Source organism: Diadema antillarum, unplaced genomic scaffold (assembly GCF_040938485.1).
Source record: "Diadema antillarum isolate AM-2024a unplaced genomic scaffold, OU_Dant_1.0 seq00000175_RagTag, whole genome shotgun sequence".
NCBI classification, from domain to species: domain Eukaryota; kingdom Metazoa; phylum Echinodermata; class Echinoidea; order Diadematoida; family Diadematidae; genus Diadema; species Diadema antillarum.
Genome location: NW_027271243.1, coordinates 176,410 through 199,582, shown reverse-complemented (window position 1 = coordinate 199,582; position 23,173 = coordinate 176,410). Strand labels below are relative to the sequence as shown.

The window sequence follows — 23,173 nt, the reverse complement described above, 5'->3', positions numbered from 1 at the left end:
CTCTCAGTTTTTTCGTTTTTAAAGTGAAGTAGTGGAAACGAAAGGCACACGAAGAGAGGCAGAGAAGAGGGAGGGTTGAAGGAAACTGGCTGTGAAATCTTTAGTGGTGCCCCAATGGTCTTGTAGACCTTGGAAGAGGTTCATCTAATTGGTAGAACTCTAATAAAAGTGAATTTCATTAGTCCACAATCTAAAATCTATTTACCTTGTGTGAGCTTTCGCCTACTGTTTTCTAAAGGCTTCTTCAGACTGGCGTTGACTCGCCGTAAATGGGGTATCGGCAGTCTTTAATACAGTCTGAGAGAATGGGAATGTATGCTGAAGATAGTTTGTATTGCCCCACATCACAAGTCATCATGTGTTCACGCCCCCGCTGGATGTGGATAGCTTCTCGGATAGCCGATACCCCATCTACGGCGAGTCAACGCCAGTCTGAAGAAGCCTGCAGAAAACAGTAGGCGGAAGTTCGTACATGTACAAGGTAAATAGATTTTAGATTGTAGACTAATGAAATTTGCTTTTATTAGGTCTTGTAGACCACAGGATATACAATGTATGTAAGATGTCAGAAGAATGGAAATGAAACTGAATGAGATAAAAATGATAACTTCAATTGAGACAGTGTTTACAAAATACATAGGTAGCTTTTTTTATTATGACACAAGGTACATGTACACGTATGTACATGTATATGGCTGATACAATCATAAGCGTATAGTACACTGTACTCTAAATGTACATGCCGTTATGCTATAAACACACTGCTGCTATGTACGATATTCACAATCTAAATACAGCGTATTTTCTGCTCACATCCGCAAAAATGAAATCAAGGCTTTGAATACCGAATATCACACAAGCAAGAGTACAGTACAATTTACATACATGTCACATAATATTCTTAACTCAGCAACTACCCTCCTTCCTTAGGTGCTGACTTTATTTGTGTGTTCTCATGTGTTTTCTTTCTGACCATGTGTTTAGTTGTTTTTGTTTTGAAAGGCGGTGACATCATCAATCAAACATTTGTGTTGAATTTCACAACATACCACATTCTCTAGGTTCTAACAACACTGTTGAAATAGCGATCACTCCGACATTTTTATTGACAGGTCTAGTGCAGAGTCAGTCATTTCCGCATCCATGGAAAAATTCTTTGAAAAGAGAGGTGTCAGGAAGTTACAGAACGGAAAAGAGAAGTTTTAGTTGATGACATGCCTTCGTGAGGCGATAGACAATAAAAATCTAATAACACTGAAATCTGCTTTTTCCCACATACCCACTCCCTTTCAACTAATTCAAATAAAACTATTATGATTATCTTCAAGACACCAACGTCCACTTTGGAATCAGTGTTTTCCCATTTGCACACAGTGTACTACCAATAAGAAGTACAAGACTGGTAAAGAGACTACTCAGAGAATCTCTGCAGCATCTCTCTCATATTCATGTAGGCTTGTCAATGACTTTCTGGCTGAAACCAATGAACTCATTCTGAAATGTAATTGCAGTTTGAAATTCCTACCACAATACATTTATGTATTATTTGACTTTTGGCAAATATGAAACCATCATCAATATGAATGATGTCGGCCTTGATAACAATAAAGACACATTAATGAACGTTAATGCATTATGAAAGGTTCGGCTGCGATATCTGATACAAAATGCCATGTGGACTTCCATAGAGCCACACATGTTCAATTACAAGATATTAAATTGGCATGCACATACACATAGAAGGCATTTCCCTTCAGAGCAAAAGTATTTTGCTGAAAACACTAAAATTTACATACATATCAATTTGCCATTGAAATATGTAATTAGATAAATATTTTATATTACCACATAATCGCCCAAATACCACCTCAATGAAATTGAAATATCCATAGAACTCTAAGATGCTTTTGTGTGTGAACAGCAGCAAGGCACCTGTATGGTGCTGAAGATTCTAATTGTGAGCAAGTGCTGTATTGTTCCAGGTGAGAAGCAGATGTACATGAGTAAAAACAGAAAAACACACAACAAACAAGACAAAACAATCCCAACACAACCTAGGTGTCTTTCTTGGTGGACTTGTCCTTCCCTTTGGTCTTTCCTCTCGTGATTCTGGCCTCAATGGGTGGGATTATCCGCTCAAAAGTTGAAACAGGAATGCCGGACTCTGAGACAGGGGCAGGTGATACAGGGGTCGTGGGAGCTGTCACTGTCGGAGTGGGAGGATCCGAGGGAGGGGCAAGGGGAGTAGAGGAGACGGTTGTGGAAGCTGGCGGAGGGGCAGCTGTGGTCAGCACGGTGGTAGTCTCAGTCATAGGGGGCACGAAGGTGGGCGGGGTCTGCACCTTCCCTGCCTGGGATCGAGGAGGAGTCTTGGGAGCTGATGACCTCTGCGGAGGTGGTCGGACAAATCTTGGTGGAGGATGCGGAGGCGGAGGCGGCGGTGTGGGCGGAGGAGGAGCTGCAGAGGTTGGGAAAGGCGGGAGAGATATAGCAGCCATGGGGTTCTGTTTAAGATTCGCTATTATACTAGCTATTGATGATGCCGACAAGGGTGTGGTCTTGGCATCAGTGGTGAGGGTCATAGGAGGTCTGGACAGAGCAGGGGATTGCGTTGACTGGGCAACTGGTGGTAGAGGCCCACCCGTTGTTCCCATGTGAGATGCCACAAACACTGAGGCAGGGATGGGTGCAGCAATACTCTGGGGAGGTACTGTGTGCTTGGTCACTGATGTGCCAGAACCCGTTTGAGAAGATCCGGGTAGCTGCTCTATAATCGAAGGGACGGTGTTACCCAGCGCTAATGATGAGATGCCTTTGTGCTGAGTGGCAGGAGGTGTGGCGCTCCTGGACTGTGCTGCGGCAAGAGCACTCCGTATAGTTGCTGTCACGATGTTCGGAGGGAGTGCCGGTGATCCTCCCCTTGCAGGAGCAGCAGTTGTCAACGTGGTGCGCGTCGGTGATTGTGAGACGGCAGTAAGTTGTATTTGCACAGGCTGGAGCCGATGGCTCAAGGGCTGGGAGGTGGCTGCAGCTGCCACTACAGAAGCTTCGGTGGATGCAGAACTCTTGGCCATTGTGACTCCTGACCTTGGCAGCTCATTGGGTACACCCGACATGGGCAACGACATGATGTTGGAGCCTGGTGGCATTTGGAAAATGACCCCCTTTCCATCTGTCAAGCTCGATAGAGGGATTTGGCCTCCAGGGAGAAAGGGACTCGTTAAGAATGGCAGAGCTCCCTTTTGTATACCAGCCAGTCCTCCTGGACGTGCCCCAGGTAACAACACTGACAGTGGCACTGAGGTAAAGTCTTTCAATTCGTTAGCTGCTGCTGCCTTTTTTGCCTGAGCCAGCGCGGCCGCGGCTTGTCCTTGTGTGAACGCTCGCTTTGACCCACTCTTCTTTGAAGGCTTGCTCCTCCCTGAGCCATCATGTTCATCGACTCCAGCTTGAGAAGTCAGCACTTTAATATCGCCTGCCTGCATTTTACTCAGCTCTTCCGCTGCTGTTCCACCGTAGCCTACCTGCTGCTTCGCAACTCCGACCGGCATTGCCTTTATTGTAAGGGACTGGGATGCTTGGCTGGTGGAAGCCACAGAAGAAGCTGGCGACGATGCAGATCTTGGTCGGTCTATTCCCAGAGCGACTGGTTGCACTACAATTTGACCGCCCTTCGTGACAGTTGTTAAGCCAATTGTCTGATGGCCGAAGGTGTGCTGCATACTCGGAACAGGTGATTTAGTGCCACTGACGGTAGGAGCTGAGGCCGGCCTGCCCTTCTGCGCTTGAGAGTTTGTCAACAGATTTACCATGGAGAAGACAGATGACTTCCTGTTATCTTTCATCTTGGCATTACTCTGCTTGCCAGGTGGCAGAGTTCCTGGGGTGTCCATCTTTGAGACAGTGACAGACGCATTGGACAGGGACATTCCGACACTTGCCAAAATGCTCTTCACTGTCTGACCCTTGAGGGCACCATGGGGCAGAGTAATGGTAGAGTGTCCCCTCGACTGTTGCCTGCCACTCTGCAGTGCTGCCTCTGCTCTCTTGAGAGCTAGAGCTTCGCTGACTGTTGTGAGCTTGGTAGCACCAATCGTCAATGGACTTGGAGTAGCCGTGGCACCTTTACGTGGTTGCTTTGCCACGCCTTGGCTAACTGTCACTGCACTCGGGGTAACGGCAATGGTAGCTCCACTTTTGGCAGCCTCTGACAGTCCACCAAAAGAAGCAGCTAGGTCTCCAATCTGTGGAGAGTTAACTCTCTTTCGTCCGCCACTACCACTCCTCGCTCTCTTTTTCTTTGCACCCGATGGAGTAATCATGACTACCTTTCCATCAGGGAGTGTACAGGGAACTGACATACTTTTCATCAGGGTGCTGCGGAGCACCTCGGAATTGGAATCCTTGCTGGCTCCGAGGACTTTAGACACGACATCACCGGAGCCTCCCATTGGTCCTTGTGAAGTTCCACTTAATGAATGTGGAGGTAAAGCTGTGTGGAGCAGGCCACCCTCACCGATACCTGGGGAGCTCTTGGCAGCTAATAGCTGTGCCTTGATAAAGCTGTCGCTGCTGGCACTAGACACCGATGCAGGAGCCTGGTGCAAACCTCGGAGAGCAGACTGCAAAGAGCCCATCTTCTGAGGGCTGATAAGGAACGGGGCCTGGCTGAAAACAGTTCCTGGCAGCACCTTTCCTCCGCTAACCGTAGACGCTAACGAGATGCTCGCACCTTGTGGATCACTCTTCCCGCCAGAAGTGACAAAGCTCCCAACCCCACTGTCTCCTCCAGTGAGGAAGCCGCCCACTGGATTCGTCTTCATGAATGCTGGACTCTTCCGACTCTGCTTTGGGCTGGCCGCTCTGCCGGGAGATGCCTTTGGACTGACCACCTCTATGCTGAGGCTCTCGCTGCTTGTGTCGCTCAGAGCAGAACCAGGTCTGGATGTCGGGAAACTGATGGGAGAGTCCCTCATACCAGTCTGGAAGTAAATGAGCAAATAAATCCTCAAGAAACAACTTTCTATTACAAGTAGGACAAAAATTAAGTTACTATTCAGTATTCAGACCTGTCTTCAAATGTATGAACAAATATACAATTAAACTTCTCTCAACAACTTAAAAAAAAACGTACAAATGCTGCCTGATTAATAATTACAAAGACTTTTCATCATATCATCTGCTGGTATGGTCAAGCAACAAGTGGCTCCAAAAGGTCTTTGGTGAATACATTTTCTGCGTCAGCATTCAGTATCATTATTACAGGTACTATAATCATGACATTCTTTATTCTCTTTTCCATGGTCACTCTATAAAGTCCACGCACAGTGGATCACAAAAAGCTAAACAGTGACTGCTAAACAGTTCACTTCTGGAGTTGACACTCATTATTTCCTTTTTACCAACTCCATACTACTAATAAACTTCTTGAATGACAACAGAGCAGGGTCAGTGTTATCACGAAGCTACAAGGTTCGACCATCTTACCACCATCTTGGGAAGGAGTTTTGTCTGCCGTGCGATGGACTTCCTTGCCTTCACTTCAGCTGCCTGCTCCTGGTGCAACCGTTCTAGAGGTCAGACAGAGCAAATAAAAGAACAGTCAACCTTGCTTAAGTCGAATAATCACTGTAGTCGAAGGTCTTTTCAAGTCCTCTTCCCTTTACGTTCTATTGATTTTTATCCCTCACAAGTTGAATTTTCTCTAAGTCGAAACAATTTTTTCAGTCCAAATAGATTCGACTTAGGCAAGAGGTTGACTGTACTGCTGCATAATCACTCAGTTTTGTCATGTCAATCAGTCAAAGATGAATTCATACTGAAACCACAAAAGAAAGGAATATGCACATGTACAGGTAGTAACTATCTTGCTCGCTGTGTCTTTTGCACACCACCGTTTAAAAAAAAAAAATGTGTACTTCGAAGATTTGTGATTTCATATCCTTCATACCCAAAAACTTGTTTTTAGTATAAACAGTAGTGTTCACCATGTATTATAACACCTGCAATGTATATGATTTTCATTTGTTCATGGTTAGTGCCTTTTACACAAAAAGAACTCTGCACTTCAGCTTTACTACTGTTTGGAATTCCTTAAAGTGAGATTTGTTGATGTTCAAACTTAAGGTTATTCAAATCATCTTTCAAAAATACTCTCTTGCTTAAATACTGATTGTCTAATGTTTTCACCATCTCCTGGAGTCGTGTGTGTGATATGTGTTCTGTATTATTGCACATGTATTAATGTAATTTGTTGATTGTGCCTACTGTATACAATTCTAATGTCTAGAGGACATTTTTCCCCCAAGGCCTCTGAGCCCGTTTTGCAAAGTTCTCTGTTTATTTAACATCAACTTTAAACAAAGCCATAATTTCAGATTGGAAGAAAGAGAGGATTCAATGTATTGCATGCATTGCATTTGTTGTATATAATTTTTATTAGAAATGGAAATGAATAAACAAAATGAAAGAAAAAAGTTGTTTGCATTTTTAATGTTACAACTAATACTACTATGTACTTCTTTATTTCACAAAAGCGAGATTTTCTACAGCAACAAGATTGTGATTTGTGTTTCATTTGAAAGATACACAAGAGTATGTTCACGGCTGCACATCTACAGGTGAGGCATCCTTGGCATGTGCTCCACTGCAATATGGACATCATGACATAAAACTTCTTCCATTTGCAGACTCAAAAATACAGGCACTGCCATGACGTTCTATCACTGCTTGCCTAATTTGCTATTAAAACGCATCCTGTCTTACCGAACTCTTCCTTCGTTCGGTCACGGTGGAGGTAGATCCACAGTTTTCTGTTGACGTCGTACTTGATGCATGGGTCCTTCTCGTAGTGAAGTCGATCGAGGGCGCCACTCACAACGTTGTTGATTTGTCCGTCGCTGGACTCGGCGAGGTACTGCGAGTCTTTCAGGAGTTCGCAGACCGCTGCCCGGGTTCCTTCTCCATTCGGTAATCGGGCAACTGCATCTCGTACTGGTGTACAAATATTCAACAAACACAGTGATACCTAAGCAAATAACACTGAATTCCAATTCTAACAGAAATATTTGTATGGAGATGGCTAAACATGTCCACACACTGTAGAATGAAAAAGATTTGCCATTACCTGAAGTCACACTTCACACACAGAACAACACAAAGCCAAACGCAGAAGTGTACAATTTGAGAAAGTTGCATATTGTATAACACACTTTCATACGTGGTTTACTCTTTGTGTGATAAACAAGTATTGCTAAAAGGGACTGTACAATACAGGTTGAGGTGAGGATTCAGCATGCAACATTTGCGAGATATTTAGAAACCACTCTATGAAATGTTAAGGGCTATTTTGGTAGCTCGAAAGACTGGGGGGGGGGCCTAAAGGGCCCCCCCTTAAGATTTCGGCCGTGGATCGCGCGATCGCCGCGAAAATTTGCACAATGGTAGTGTGCAATGTAATCTACAAGATAGTATATTCAAATTTTCCAAAATAGTCTTCTTTTATTTTATTTTGATTAATTCTGCTAATTTATGCGAGAAATCAGACTCTTTGATCTAAATCAGTAAATAAAGCTCCAAAAGTGCTCATTTTTGGTCTAATTATTCTTTGTGGCATTCTTAGCAAATGCACTTGAAAAAAAATTCGGTATCAAAATTAATTTCTTATTTATTTTATTGTTTCATGAATTTCTTATGTATTTCTTTGTTTTTTTGACCTTTTGTTTTTGTTGTTTTTTTATACAAAATTTGTGGCAGACACTTTTTGAAGCATAATACTCCTAAAACAAATTGATTTTAGCCATTGAGAGTAAAAATAAGCATATTTATATGAACCATGTGAGGAGCATACAATTCTAAGGGGAATCACAAGTTTACATGGCCTGTCAATTACATTGGGATCAGTTTTTTAATATCTCAGCCATTTCAAGGTCAATTTTCATCATGTACACACTTAATCTTCTTGAAAATATATGCTCTTTCATATTTCACAGTCCAGAGGTTTCTCATTATCTCACCAAAAATGTTATAAACATGAATCCTTACCTTAACCAGTACTGTACAGTCCCTTTCAACAACAGGAGAGTTCATTAACCAAGACCCTCCTGTAAAAGTGCTCTCTTACAAACAGGAATAATTACAATGGCTGCTGCCCTCCTGATGTTTCAAATACTGAGCAAATGCCTTCCTACACTGCAAAGGGTGACGTCATAATATACCTACCAAGAGACAGGATGGTGACGTAGGGCGGTCTGTCCGAAACGAGGAGGGCATGCTCCCGGGCCTTGTTCTGGGTGGTCTCCTTGCCGAACACGCCCTTGACCGGCCCAACGATGGCGCTGTAACCTGGCATTCGATAGACGAAGGCCTTATGAGGCTGGCTGTACCTCTCCCTTTCCTTTAAGAAGTAGCAGAGAAACAAATTTTAAGAGGGAAAAAATGAACAAGAAGATGTACATGACCATGAGAATTCCACACTTCCATGTGAAGAAAGAGTACATTACTCTTTGCAGGGCTGCTGTTTTTGCCACAAATAAACAAACAATATACAAATATACCTTAACAGAAGGACAGAAAATTATACATTGAAGGGAAAAAAAATCAAAAAGTAACGATTAAGGTGTGAGTTATTATGTGTGTAGAAATTGCAAATAATTAAAGTGTGAGTTATTAGTGTGTTATTTAAAGTGAAAACTAAGTTTCGGTAAGTGCTTGAGAACCCGTCTAGCACCATTTCATTTTTGCTTGCAATATATCGAAAGAGTCCACTAAGAAACTTACCTGGCTGACGCGGTTTGCCGGAAAGATGAGTCGGTTTGGAGTATTTTGAGAAAAATAATAATAGTAGGAAAACCTACTTTTATTCCAGAAGGCTCCAGACTAACTTGGTCTCGGGAAAAATTCGACCCTACTTCAGACAATTCACACGCAGTAAGTGATCGCCACATTCTACTGGCCACTGCATAATACCAAATGAGGCCTAACTGAATGGACAGGAAAGTGCAAGCTAACGTAATCCTGTACAAAGCAAAACAAAAATGACAGCGCGCGGTCCTCAATTGCTGAAACGCGCGGTCTTTGGAGTTTTTGTTGTTGTTTATCAAGCGCCTTTGATTGTTTTAGAGGTGCTTGATAGGCGCACACTAATTTTGCATGCGCGCAAAAGAGGTTTTTGATGCGCGCGTTGTAACTACTCGAACCATTACTGCGAGTAGCCAGAACACGAAGCGCTAGTTTATACAGGCCGCTCCCATAAGACAACATTGTACAATCAGAGGGACAACCATTACAACTCATCCCGCCGTCAAATCGAAGCTGAGTTACCCCCGAGTCCGAGTTTAGCCTGGCCCCGTTCGGGTAAGTACTGAGAATGAATCTTTTTTGGTTAATATTTCGCATTTTCGTCGTTACCCATCGAATATCTTGTAATAACATCGCTATCCTGCACATTTCCTAAGCATACGTTCACATTTGGGAGCGAAATTTGACAACTTTTGCAGGCGTACCAGTGCTTTGTTTGGGCTTTAAGTAGTAACTGTTTCCATCAACTTTATAGGACTGGAAATCAATCCTTACATGAAAAACAAAAGAAAGATAGTAAGAAGACAAGAATGGTACGACAAAACTTAAGGTCTGTCACAATAAGCAGTCTTCAGAAAGGGCCAAAAAACACATGCATTCGTGTGCTGTCATCAACATTGCTCTTTATTTATCAGGATATGACAACTGATAATATAGCTAAGTAGGGGATAACCACATGCATGTAACTAAAGTTGACACTGTTCTACAACTTGTAGCAACACACATGTCCGTTGGAGAAACAGAACTAGGTAAGAGATGTACATGTGCAATCATTGCTTCTCACCTGTTCAGCGAAGCTTGTCTTGATATTCACTGCAGCAGACTTACTTGAGCTGATAATAAAGATGAATAATGACATAGCCTGGTAAATTTCACATTATGCATTATGTCAGGCCATAAAGGCATCCTACTACACTGGCAAAGGACTTCCTCCATTATATGCTGCACATGATCTAGTTTTGATGTTGTTGATGTTGTTGTTGTTGTCTGTCACAGTTACTATAGAATGTATACACATTACAGTAGTACATGTGTTGTCAAAGTTTTTACCAAGCTTGATAAAGTCTGATAGAAGACAAAAATCGGATCATTGGCCATCTGGGCCCTGTTTTATCAAAAGATAAAATCAATTTTAAATTTCCTTACCACACAGACAGCCATAGACTTACAGTTGAAATCAACTATATAATCAATTTTAACTCTTCATAAAACAGGGTCCTGGACTGACAAGTTAACATACTAGTAAGTGGGCAAAATAATGCTCAACACAAGATTTCAGATTTCTTTAACAATCTTTAACAGACCAAAACGTTGTTGTTGTTGTCATTACTGGGCAGGACATACATGTATAACATAAAAGACATCACTGTTTACATCCAGTCATCTTAACGGTAAATCAAGGTCTGAGTTCCAGCCAAGTACATACAACATTATCTGGTTCGAAGAGCAAGTGAACTCTCTTACTCTAAAGATGTGGTAGTGGTGCTGGTGCTACTTTCTTTGGGCTGCGGTGGTACGGCCCTCATGCCGGGCAAGGTGTCAAGCCACTGCTTAAAGAGGGTCACCAGCTCTTCTTCCGAGTCAGGAGGTAGCTCGCCTTGAGGGAGAATAATAAAGAAAAATGACGGCTATAAACCTGGATGTGCTTTGATGGGAGGGACACTCCATCTTTAATATTTGCCTTAGAATGTGGGTCATCTACTAGGCAATGTACATATCATTATTGATGGTTTTAATGGTTTTAATTCCTAGATGCCCTGTGATGAATCGTTCATTTCTTCTTCTTCTTTGAGGTCCATCTTCCACACCTGAATCTTGTGTTACAAATGTCACTTCTTGTAGCTTCATCTAAACCTACACCGAACTGGAAGATATTCATGGATTAGCTTCAAGACAGAAATGCTTACAAAGTGTAATACATCTGTTAAATTGCTTACAAAGTGACGGTGAAAATGTCCATGTTATATTTCCCAGACCATTTTCCGAAATAGGATATGGAGTTCACTGCTTTTGCAGATAAGGGATCACTGAGTATGGTGCAATTCCTAAGTGATTCACTTTGCTAGTCATCACACTAAAGGAAACTTACACCTGAGTTACACCGAGAAATGATATGCTATTGTTTCTGCCATATCATTGTAGTCACAGCTAACACAGGATATTTTCAATCATAACTTCACAAATATTTCTTGTTATACCACAAGTGAGGTATCACTGAGGTTTTATTACCACATGCTCTATTTGATGATGGACTACATGTACATAGAAATGTTTAAAAATGACAATTAGCCCATTTTGTGATGAAGCTCTTTATGTACAGCTATGGAAGTATCAAAGTGCAATATGTTGGATCATTACTGAAGCACAAAGCATTTTACCCATTTAGGACCACACTCTCAAAAATAGCACTGACATAACATTGTATGTCCCAAAAAGAATTACAACAGCACCCTCCACAATGGCAACTTAAAAAATAGTGAATCAATCCAAACACAATTTCAGGGTATGAAACTATAACTGATTGCCCACATCTTACAGAAAACCCCATTCAATTTGCTTCAGTGGTCAAAGGGAAATAAGGATTTTTGTAGAGCATGTCAGGAATCCCTTCCCTCCAAGTTCTGTCCATTGTGTTTTTTGGGACATACTGTACACAATCAGGTCGCAAGTATCATTAGAGTTAAAATCAGGCAAGTATAGGAGGTCACTTCTCACTTCGCCACTGCCACATGTGCCTCTCCTCATCGTAGCGGACGCGGGGGATGACCTCGGGCACGACGCTGATCTCGCCATTGAGGAACTTCATGGCGCCGTCGACCACCTTGGCCCAGCTCGGCTGTAAGACGGCCCAGTTGCTCAGCATGCTGACCGGGGAGCGCTGCCAGTTCGCCAGGCTCTCGCGCAGCTTGGCGAGCGTCAGCCGGTGGTTGGGCGCGGCGCTGAAGATATCTCGCACAAGGCTGAAGAACGAGGGGTGGACCCGGAGTGGGGGTTTGATGTCACTGGACCTTGAACAAACACACGTAAGATAAATGATCCTTTATAATGTAACAAACAGTAGGACTCTGGTGGACAGTTGTCCTGGTAGACCAGGAGTATCGGAGAAGGCTAACAAAGCTATCACCTTGACAGACATTTCAACTCTTCAGAAAGCACTTCAATTTTTTCAGATAATCAACATTGTTTTAGATGACTGTCGTATATAACACAAAATGAAGCCGTTTTCCAGTTGAAACCACTGCCCCCGCTACACACTACCCTAGACATTTTTCTATTCTCTTGGTAAAGGTAAAGGCAATTTCTGTCATACACAGAGATTTTTCCCATCAGCTGTCTCCTTTCTCTTGCAAATGTATCTCTATGATGAGAAGATGATACATGTACATTGAATTCTTTTACTTGTCCTCCTATCGCTAAAACCAACCTGCTGCAGACCCAATAAACATTATACACACGAGTTTGAGCGTTAGAGCATCTGTCCACCAAAAAAAAAATGCACTATTTTGCAAAACCTCAACCCTCCCCTTCAAAACAACAAACAAACAAAACAACCCACAATGAGGTGACAAGTGACATTAGAGCTACTAGTACAAATATACAGAAAATTCAAAATTATCATCCACACCCCCCCCCCCCCCCCCACACACACACACACACACAAAGAATGATAAACAAACACAAGAAATAAATTTTCATTCTATTTCATGTTGAGTGTATCAAAACTTCCCTAGTCTTCCAATGACAGGATTTTTCTGCCAGGTATCTTTCATATAAATTGCTATGAATCATAGAACAGTATCACTTCATGACCATCATCTTGACTGTCAATAGTTTTACAATATCAATTAAGACGAAAAAAAATCCCAAGGTCATTATAAGATGAGTCAATATTAATCATGCATTCACAGCTGATTTGATTTATTCCAAGTTTTGCCCCCACTTTTGTTCGATACACAGCCTATAAACACAACTGCGTGACAATGAGTAACAATGATATAATATATCTGCCCACAGGATGTCCTATTATATTTGAGCTCCTGGAAGCAACTAGTGGCCACCAGCTCCCTGCAGAGTGACGGCTGTCAACTTCGTGAATATTGCTGCATCTATTACATTAAAACCATCTACCAGAGGAGGTATGCCAGCATTCTGGGTGAGCACCCACTTAGCTAGGGCTTGCTGAGGAGGGGACAGGGGAGGTAGAAAAGAGTTAGTGCAGGGAGCTACTTTTAAAAGTTAAAGGACAAGTCCACCTTTATGTACATTTGGATTGAGTGAAGGCAACACTATTAGTAGAACACATCAGTGAAACTTTGGGGAAAATCGGACAATCCGTTCAAAAGTTATGAGTTTTTTAAGCATCTGCGTAGTCACTGCTGGATGAGAAGACTACCACAGTGTATGATGTCGCATGCCTACAACCATATGAGGAAAATAAAAAGAGAATTTCACAAAACTTTACTTTTTGAATAAAGTGCACTTTTCTTTGACTTGTTACTGACGTATGTTAATGGTATATTATTCCCCCTGCTTTCTGAAAGAGAGAAGTCAAGGGTTTTTTTATTATGCCAGAAAAGTGAAAATGTGTTGAATTTTCTTTATTCTTTCTTTATATCGTTGTACACATGTGACATCACAAACTATACTGGTCTTCTCGTCCAGTCGTGACTGAGCAGAAACTTCAGAAATTCATAACTTATGAACGGAATGTCCAACTTTCCTCAAACTTTCACTGATGTGTTTTACTAATATTGCTGCATCTACAAAACCCACATGTCTAAGAGGGTGAATTTGTCCTTTAAAAACCTCGCAAGCTCGCCGCAAAAAAAAAAAACCCCTGCTGAACACACTAGCTAGCAAGGATGACGAAGGAAAGCAATGATATGTGTTTAGTATGGAGTAAACAGCAAAGTAGAGAGAGATGACCATGTTATCTTCATGATATTCAAAAGAAGTGCCGCGCATAGTAGTTTAAATGACTTAATGTAAAATGCTTCCAGACCAACATGCTAAATATCTGAGAAGGAGCACTGTTTAAGATTCCACAAACACACACAAACATGTTAGTCACAACAACACTGCCAGCATCATTATCATCATCACTGACGATGATTAAAAATGACAATAATGGTAAGCCTTTCATGTAATATTAATGAAAATTGATCCCTACACGATACAAGAGGAGAGATCTCTAACCAACACAATACGCCCAAGCTTGAAATTTGGACTATGGTTCAGAATAAAATCAAAGGCAAAAGAAAAATGAAAAAACAAAAAACAAATGTAAGTCTGAAAATCATCTGAATTCAAAGCAAATAGCACAGTTTAATATAGAAATAGCATAGCTATAGTTATAGAAGAAAAAATAAGCTGCTTCACTTCAGTATTAACATGCTTATTTTGTGACAAATGGCGAGGCAACAGTTAATAAAAAAAGAGCATGTCAGAGCATAATGAATAATGCTACTAAAAGGAAAACAGTTTCAATGTCAATTTGTGAAGTAAAAGATATCAACTGTATCTGGCAATGGGAGGATTGAAAGAGGGAGGGGACATGTACGTGTACACATAGAAAGTTTTTGCTGCAGGATAGTTGTAAAGGTAGAAATTGTCAGGAAAGGTAGTTAATAGGAAGAATTGTTTGGGTGATGGGTTGCTAGCTTTACATACATATACAGTACTTCCATTTTTCCAAATGAAATGTGTGTTTTCAGTCTTTACCTTGTAATTTTAAAAAGTGCAGAAAACCGACATACTAAGATGTTTTGTTTTTCTTTCTTTTTTTGTTACGATGTGCAGCAATACCAAATTGATTGGTGTTTCTCTGTATTGTTTGAAGAGAAGTGAATGCAAATTATAGTATGGGGGGGGGGGGGGGAGAGACAAGCAACTGCAAGGCAAGTTTTAAGGCAAATGTTATAGTTACTACCATTCCACAGTGGATGTTGAAGACATCCATAAAGGTTAAATGACTGCTGAAGTGATAAAAGCAAATATGTACACTACTTGGGCATTACCAAAATTCTCAAGGGATTGCTGATACAAGTGCTTCACAATTAGTACTAAGCTAAACCAAGGCAAAATTGCAGACCCAAACTGCAAAAGTAACTTATGAAACAATTTTAAATGCAAGTGCAAATCAAATGCAAGATGGACTGCTAAAATGATTAATAAACCAAATAATGTCTCAAAGACTATGGAAAATGTTACACAAAATGTTAAACAATGTTATGAACTAACACTTGCTAAACCAAGTGCTATTCTGCTAAACCATACCATAAAGCAAGAAATTTTTGTGGCATTAAATTTTTGCGAATTGAAGTCGACGGCCTCTTTCGCGGCATGAAATCTTTGTGAATGGCAACTGGCATTCAATGCATACAGCATAGACAAGAACTTTCATGTGCATTTAAATTTCAGGAATCTTCACTATCGCGATATTCGCAAAATTAAAATGCAAGTGAAAATGTCTGGTTTTACAGTATACTCAGTCTGTAAATTGCTTGAACCAGACACTACACTGGTGACTACAGGCAAAGGAAAACAATATGTGACATGTTAGTGAGACGCAAACCCAAATGCTGCAGCAAATGTCACAACTAAAGCTGAACTGATTCTTAAACGATATGCCAAATGGCAGCAAAATATTGAGAGCAAGAAAAAGTAAATAAAACACAAAGATAAACCAAATACCACAGCAAATAAATACTAAGTAGTAAACCAAATGCTAAACTAAACTACAAACATGCCAAATCAAACGGAACCAGAATAAGAGGGGAAAAAAGGAAAGTGAAAAGAGAGAAAGCAACCTATCAAGTCCCACAATCATCTTTTATTCATGTTTATGAGTTGCATAAAATAGAGTTAAAATTTAACTCGTGTTCATTTATATATTGTTTATATAATTGTTTTTAGTTGCAAGAATTTCTTGTGTCTTTTCCTTGCTAGAGTCATCACAGATTCAATTTGGAAATCTCTCTTATAAAGACTAAAGTTTGTGTTTCTCTGTAATATTTTGCAAATCTTTGTTTAATACTTTCTGATTTTGTGAGGAACAAATGAATTCAACAAATTCCATCTTTTTTCTTTCTGAAATATGAGGCGTGTTGTGAAATTCAGAGTAGCCAATTTACTGATGGGCAAGATGATGATGATCTGCGGCAAAATTTCCTACAATTTGGGGTTGCCAATTTGATAATATGTGACCGTGCATCACAAAACCAACAAAAAGTCACACCACTTGATTTTACATAAGGACTCACAAAGGGTGAAACGGGTCAACCTAGTCAATCTTGAGTTTTCCATATTCTGCAAGAGCTGTTCTTCTTATACATTATCCTTAAGTTTGGGATCATGATCATGGAAGTGTTTTTAGCAGTTTTTCTAGAACTCTTTTTTTTTTCTAGAATGGTGTGATTAGGTATGTCAAACAGGCCCTTTTTCATTCCTAAAAAAATCCTTTTAATACACACTCTTCACTCTCAACTCTATTAACTTTTGAAAGGATAATGCTACTGCTTTGAAAGTTGAAAGTTGGTAAAAATCATGAATAGAGTGTGCTCATAGAACCTGCTCAATTTCAGCTTAGTCTGATAATCCCTTCATTGTCGTTGTTCAGGTGGTTTACATCGTTTTTTGGGGGGGGTTTTCGTTTTTTTTTCTGTCCCAGACATTGCACATCTAGCACAGCGTGGTAAATATTTATTAAAAGCGCTTGAATAGACCCTACACTTCAAAGCTCTTTCCTCAGTTCACACTTTTCCAGAGTGTGTGCTTTCTTTTCAATATTTAGATAGGTTAGGAGAGTCCATTTGAATTAAGTTATACATCATTCAAAGCTTAAAGTCTGCTCTTTCAGAATCTTCCCCTAACTAAAAATGCATGTCCGCTAACTTTTTGTTACTTTTGTGATGCATGGTCACATATGATAATGATGTGCGGCAAAAATTCCCTACATGGACTTGATAGGTTGTTGATGTAACTGCCAAAGTGAACATAAAAAAATGAGAGGGAAATTGCAGAAGGCTTACAGAGACCATGTGGAGGAAACTGAGGAGGCGGGTGAGGGTGGGGCAGATGAGGGGAGGAGGTAATCATGGGCTGCGTTATACCTGGAGTCTGGAGAGCTAGGGGCGTCACTGAGGGTCCCACAAAAGCCCCTAGGCATACATCAGGGAGGGAACAAAACAGGACAATCACAAATCAAAAAAAAAAAAAAAAAATGGAGGATGCTGCCAATAATTCTTTTTTGTTTTATTATTTTTCTTCTTCTTTTTTTCAAAGCAGAGGGCTGTCCGTGTATGAGTGAAAACAAAGATTAATACCAGAAAAACAACAAGGTGATATGCACATGGTGGGGTGCAGTTACAACTGTATGTGCTCATGGGTGTTTCTTGGCAGCAAAAAAAAAAAAATCTTAAAAAGAAAGACGATAACCAAATAATCATCACATGCATGAGATTGTGAAAATAGCATGACTTTTTTTAATGTCATGGAGCACATCACAAATAAACAAAAATATATAATGTGATTATTATTTCTCACTATATACATGAAAATGATATGCAACAAGCACATGCATATGGCGTAAAATAATGGGTTGCCTGGAGCTGACGTGTGTGGTGCATTTTTTAATCCTGATGAACACAAGAACATGCCAAGTTGAATTCTTCCTGTGAAAGATATCCACCTGTTACGCTACGGAAAACCATCATAGGTGGCTACAAAATGCTAGGCCTATGCCTCACCGTCACATAGTAACTACGACATGAATACACCATTAGTCATAAAAGAGTGGGACAGACAGACCTATTAAGGCAGCCTTGCATTGTGGAGGTCCTTGTTGATATTCTAAATTAAATACAGGAGGAGGTACGATTTTGTATGAAGTCTTGGTGTGGTTGAGAGAGTCAACAAACTATGAATGGAGAAATGACTGTCTGTTAAACTTGTGGACAAACAGTGATTCACAAAAATCGAAACCTCACAGAAAATATAACAGCTTTTACAGAAGGCTAACAATGATGCCCAGGCAACACGCTATTTGAGATCTAGCAGCTGGACTTACATTGACCCCGCTGAGGCTGGTGAGCAGGTGGCAGGCGAGATGGAGAGATCGTCCCTGGTGGACAGGCGAGACTCCGGGGTGCTAAGGACATCCACCGGCGAGACTCCCTCAAGGGAACCGGTGGAGATGGGCGTGGTCGGTTTGGGCGGGGCCACCACCACTGCCGTAGCTGCCGCCGTTGCAGCGGCTGCAGCCAGCATCTTCTTCTTCTTCCTCTTCTTCTTGTCGCGCTCTTTGTCTTTTCGTTTCTTGGCCTGCTTCGGGGGACTCTCCTCCGATGCCGGGGGTACACCTGTTGCAAAGCAAGAAATTCCCTTAGTCCCTACGGCTTCCCAGGGGCGGATCCAGGAATTCCGTAAAGGGGAGGTGCCTTTACAACATTAAAGGGGGGCGCATGTGCCCCCCCCCCAATTTTTTTCTTTTTATTTCTTTTGTTTTAACAAAAAGAGGGGGCATGCGCCACTGGCTTCCTGCCTCCTTCCACCGACCAAATTCTTTGCTGTTGTCAGGCACTCATTGGCTGAGTGCATGAGCAGGCTGTATTTCGAAACATACTGCCTAGTATTGTGCCATGTACCACCTCCATGGTATGGCAATGCATAATGAAGTTTACACAGTACATGACCCATCCACTTTATTTCAGCATTGACATAAAACAATACCATGTGCAGTGGGCTTTATGTTACTAATCCCGCTTACATAAAGCCTAAGGCATGTATTTTTTATTTCAGTTTGGTGGGCTAGAGGATAGAGAGATACATTCAGCAGGTAGGGCCTTCTTGATGTGCTCTACACTCCCTAAAAAAGTCTTTTCCTTCTCATGCTTGGCAGGCAGGAAAGATGTGAAGAGTTTGTTCGCAAAAACCGATAAGTCCATATTAGCTAAATACAGATATTTGCGATTAAAGGTCAAGAAAAATAAAGGGAATTAGTAAGAAAATTTTTGCTTCTTTTGACCATAACTTCAAAAATATACCTTTATATACGATTGACCAATATATCATTTGAAAGGTAGTATTTTGTAATTTATGACAGAGATCGTACTTCAAAATCTTCAAAACTGGACTTATCGGTTTTTGCAAACAAACTCTTCATGTGTTTATACATCAATCTCTCTGTGATCCGGACGGATCGCCCTTCAACACCAACGTCTCTCAAGCTTGACTTGCTCAGTTTAACCATTGCTGCACTTTGTTTCCCAACTGGTACCTCATGTACGACATGAGTTTCAATGCCCCGAACGTATTAAATGATATCTGCCTGTGTGCATGAGCAGGATCTGACATGAATTCTTGAGGCGAGAATTAGGAAATTAAATTGTCAGTTAATAGGGATTACCCAATCCCCTACACCCTATTGTGTCTCCGTGGCCTTCTTGCTTAGACTGAGACATTGAAATACCAGAGTGGGTGTTCTGACTTTATAAGTATGTATGTACAAGTATGTATGTATGTATGTATGTATGTAAGTATGTATGTATGTATGTATTCTGTATGTATGTATGTATGTATGTATGTATGTATGTATGTATGTATAGTTCAAGTTTGGATGGAGGTATTGCAGAATGCTGATGAAAAATATTGGCTAATTGCTTAGGTACAAGGTTAAGCTGAGTGCGTAGATACATGGGGGGGGGGGGGGGGTTGAATGATGTACATGGCTTACCTGGCGGACACAGTTTCTGCAGCGGCTTTGGAAACGCCCGTGTGACAATGTCCATCAGGGTGATGTTCTTGGTGTTGAGGTCCGGGTGTTTCTGCAAAAACGAAGAAAGTAGTGTGTGCAAACTTCACAACCTTCCGACAACATACAAATTCTAACTGAAACATCACTTCTTTACAATGGTCACGCAAAATAGTGCAAGGGAATTTTCTTATACGATGTGTACCTCAATCACAGCATTCAGAATCATAGAATTGTAAGAGGTCTCCAGATTCAGCTTTTTAAATTAGTCCCCGCTGATCAAACATGCCCCTCGTAAAAATCTATAATTCTACTTTCAATGTTCCATTTTTAAAGGCGACTTCCAATCTTACAAGATCAATTAGAATGTTGAGTATCATGGCTAGGGGTATTTGGGGTTTTCTTTGAACAAGTGAAGCTTCAGAATTCCACAACTTTCCAATTTACGGTTCAATTTCACTGAAACCCTTACCATGTTGGGTACCTAATTTTACTGAATTCATTAAAATGTGGTGTGGAATAGCACTTAAAAACCTATAGTTTAAGACGGTTGCTGTTGTTGCCACGGAAACATGGGAAATAAATCATCTACCTGGAGATGCTCATCCTCCATTCTGTCCTGGTAGTCCTCCAGCATCTTGATGTACTGCTGCTGGTTGATTCTGATTGGCTGGGCGGGGGTGGCTGGTGACCCCGCCCCTTTGACTAGGTGCATGAGTGGAAGGGGAAGAGAGAGAGAGAGAGGGGGGGGGGGGGGGGAGAGGACACTCAGAAATAACTTCACTGTTTGCTTTAACAGTAGGTAAGTTTTCCACATATTCCAGATACAACTTGATGTGGCAGTAGATGTGACTAAAAAATCTTGTCTGAATAAGACATTGACAACCAAAGCCAAAGTGCCATATGAAGAAAGTCTGGCCAACTGCTATGTAAAATAGGGTGCTATGTCGTTACTCGGTGTATATTACGCGTCAGAGGGTTGGCATGTACGTTCTGACGTCACAATCAAAGCCAGCTAAGTAGAGCGTAGTTAATAATAGGCACTGCGTATGCCCTCTCTTTGGTACAGTACCATCATGGCTCCATCTGTGTCATGATGTCAGCTATTGACCAATCGCAGGCTTCAAACTCATACGTAAGCACAAAAACAAGTTGGCCAGACTACTGTATCTTTACATATGACACTGCAAAAACAAGAGTAAACAGCGCCCCCTCTAGACTCTTTTGCAATGCAGAATGATGAACTGTTTAACTGTCATTGATTGTCAGCTTAGTATTGAACCACAATCTCGGCATCTTGATAATAGACGGAAACATAGTATGCTTTTTTATGCAGGGACTCCTGGCATACATGTGAAGAGTTTGATCAAGAAGCAGATTAAGTGCCATTTAATACATTTCAATGACACCTCACTTGTTACATTTAATACAAGGATTATTCTTGAAGTTATGATGAAGAATATTCCTTATTTTGATATTAGTTTCTTTGGTTTTTGGCCGGTTCAATCGCAAATATCTACAATGGACAAGAACTGAATCAAGTTTTTATGATGAAACTCTTCTTATATTCAACTTGTGAAAAACATCACTTAATAGTACTGGATATATTCAAATTTGAATGCCTAATACACAGAAGGTAATGTGTCAATCTAAAACTTTTCCATGACACTCAGCAAATGCCAGCTTCTCCATAGCACCACATAGCTGCTGCTGCTCAAGCAGGGTGCTATAAACCTGCTCACACATTTACACTGGGCAAATAAAATGAATAGGTACTGGTACTTGGCAGGAACAATATATTTCCTGAAAGAAAGATATTATTCAGAGGGGTGAAGGCTCAGCAGTAGAGGACAGGTTCGAGTCCCACTGGTTCCTTTTTTCCGACATGTTTGTTGATTTACAGATCAGCAGTTGCGATCTTAACAAATTTTCATTTGTAGAGGGAAACAAACTGAAGAAACTCAAACCTGAATATATTTCCTGTTCAATGAGAGAGAGAACGAGGAAAACCATTTGCAATGCCATGCTGTTGTTTCCTACATGTTTAAAGTTTGTACCTGTCTCAGTTATTGCCCCTTCCCCGATGGAAGCTGGTTTGGGGTCAAAGGTCGAGTGTGTGTGGGTTTCCTCCTGGGCGTCCAGCTCCACCGGCCAGTAGTCAGTCCACTTTGGCTCAAGCATGGCATCAATCTGCTGAATGTCCATGTGGCCCTTCTGATGACCATTCATTTCTGTGAAATGTATTTAGCGAAACAAACATTTTTCATAATACATCACTAACAAACTATACATAAAACCATATATTCTTCATATCATTCACTTGTGCGGTGATGAAAATACTACATACAGTACACTATCATAAATAGTATCCATACTATGGTATACAATACCCTGAAAAGTCTATCTGCTGTTCATTCAGAAATCACTGCGAGAATAATCCCAATGAATGATTGTATCACTAATTAGCAAGGATTAGCATGATCACTTTAAGAGGGACATAGCAGGTAATCAAACCAAGCACCAGGTACGACTGGGACAAGGATGTTCAACAGGTGAAAGTGAAATGTCTCATAGATATAACATAGGACTCTAAATAATGTGCATTATCAATAGTATTCATTGTAAATATTGTCTTCCAAATATGGCGCTGAAAACTCTACAAACTAAATGTATTTATCATATGTATGACTTTTCTGTGTGTTTCCCGGATTATTTTCCTAATGACTAAGGTGAGCAATATTAACTTACCATGAAAAAAAAAAAAAAAAAAAAACCTTCCTCTGAAGAACATGCAGATATTGAAATGTACCATAAAAGTGAATGTTTCGTGAAAACATCAACTGGTATGGCAATACAGTAATATGCAAACCAAAACAAATACAGGATGAATATTAAACAATCAACCAGCTGCACAGTTCTAAATATTTGTCTACAAATCTCTACAAAATTTAATTGATCTGCGTATGTATTTTATCACTGTCATTACAACAAAAAAGAGTATTAAAGCGAGAGAGAGAAAAAAATATATAAAGGGGTCGGTGCAATATAGTGCTAACCCACACTTTTGTCAAAATCGAGTTACATGCATTTTCATAATCCTTATTCTTCACTCTAACCTCCGTGAAAATATCATATTTTAATTCAACCAATAAGATGGTAAAAAATGCATGCATTCCTGTTTTATTAATGTACAATGTATGGACTGTTCGAACATTCAACAGCGATTATCTCAAAATGACTATTGTGTGGGTTAACACTATATTGCACCGACCCCTTCATATATATAAATAGATATCTCCCTCACATGAGTGTCATTAAAGTCCCTCCATCCCAAGGAATTACACC

The 23,173-nt window shown here is 40.7% G+C and overlaps 1 protein-coding gene across 1 annotated transcript in view; it reads right to left on the bottom strand.

Annotated features, from left to right (window-relative positions):
- Window positions 1–1,652: 1,652 nt before the first annotated feature.
- Window positions 1,653–23,173, bottom strand: part of LOC139728349 (uncharacterized) — a 30,812-nt gene continuing 9,291 nt past the window's right edge. Inside the window, exons 8-19 of the mRNA XM_071639294.1 lie at window positions 21,886–22,059; window positions 20,421–20,527; window positions 19,811–19,901; window positions 18,146–18,437; window positions 17,190–17,237; window positions 11,794–12,086; window positions 10,543–10,675; window positions 9,863–9,911; window positions 8,221–8,395; window positions 6,766–6,993; window positions 5,488–5,570; window positions 1,653–4,982 (exon numbers count right to left, since the gene is read on the bottom strand). Of these exons, the coding sequence (XP_071495395.1) occupies window positions 2,055–4,982; window positions 5,488–5,570; window positions 6,766–6,993; window positions 8,221–8,395; window positions 9,863–9,911; window positions 10,543–10,675; window positions 11,794–12,086; window positions 17,190–17,237; window positions 18,146–18,437; window positions 19,811–19,901; window positions 20,421–20,527; window positions 21,886–22,059 (4,601 nt within the window). The 3' untranslated portion in view covers window positions 1,653–2,054. The remainder of the gene's footprint in view (window positions 4,983–5,487; window positions 5,571–6,765; window positions 6,994–8,220; window positions 8,396–9,862; window positions 9,912–10,542; window positions 10,676–11,793; window positions 12,087–17,189; window positions 17,238–18,145; window positions 18,438–19,810; window positions 19,902–20,420; window positions 20,528–21,885; window positions 22,060–23,173) is intronic.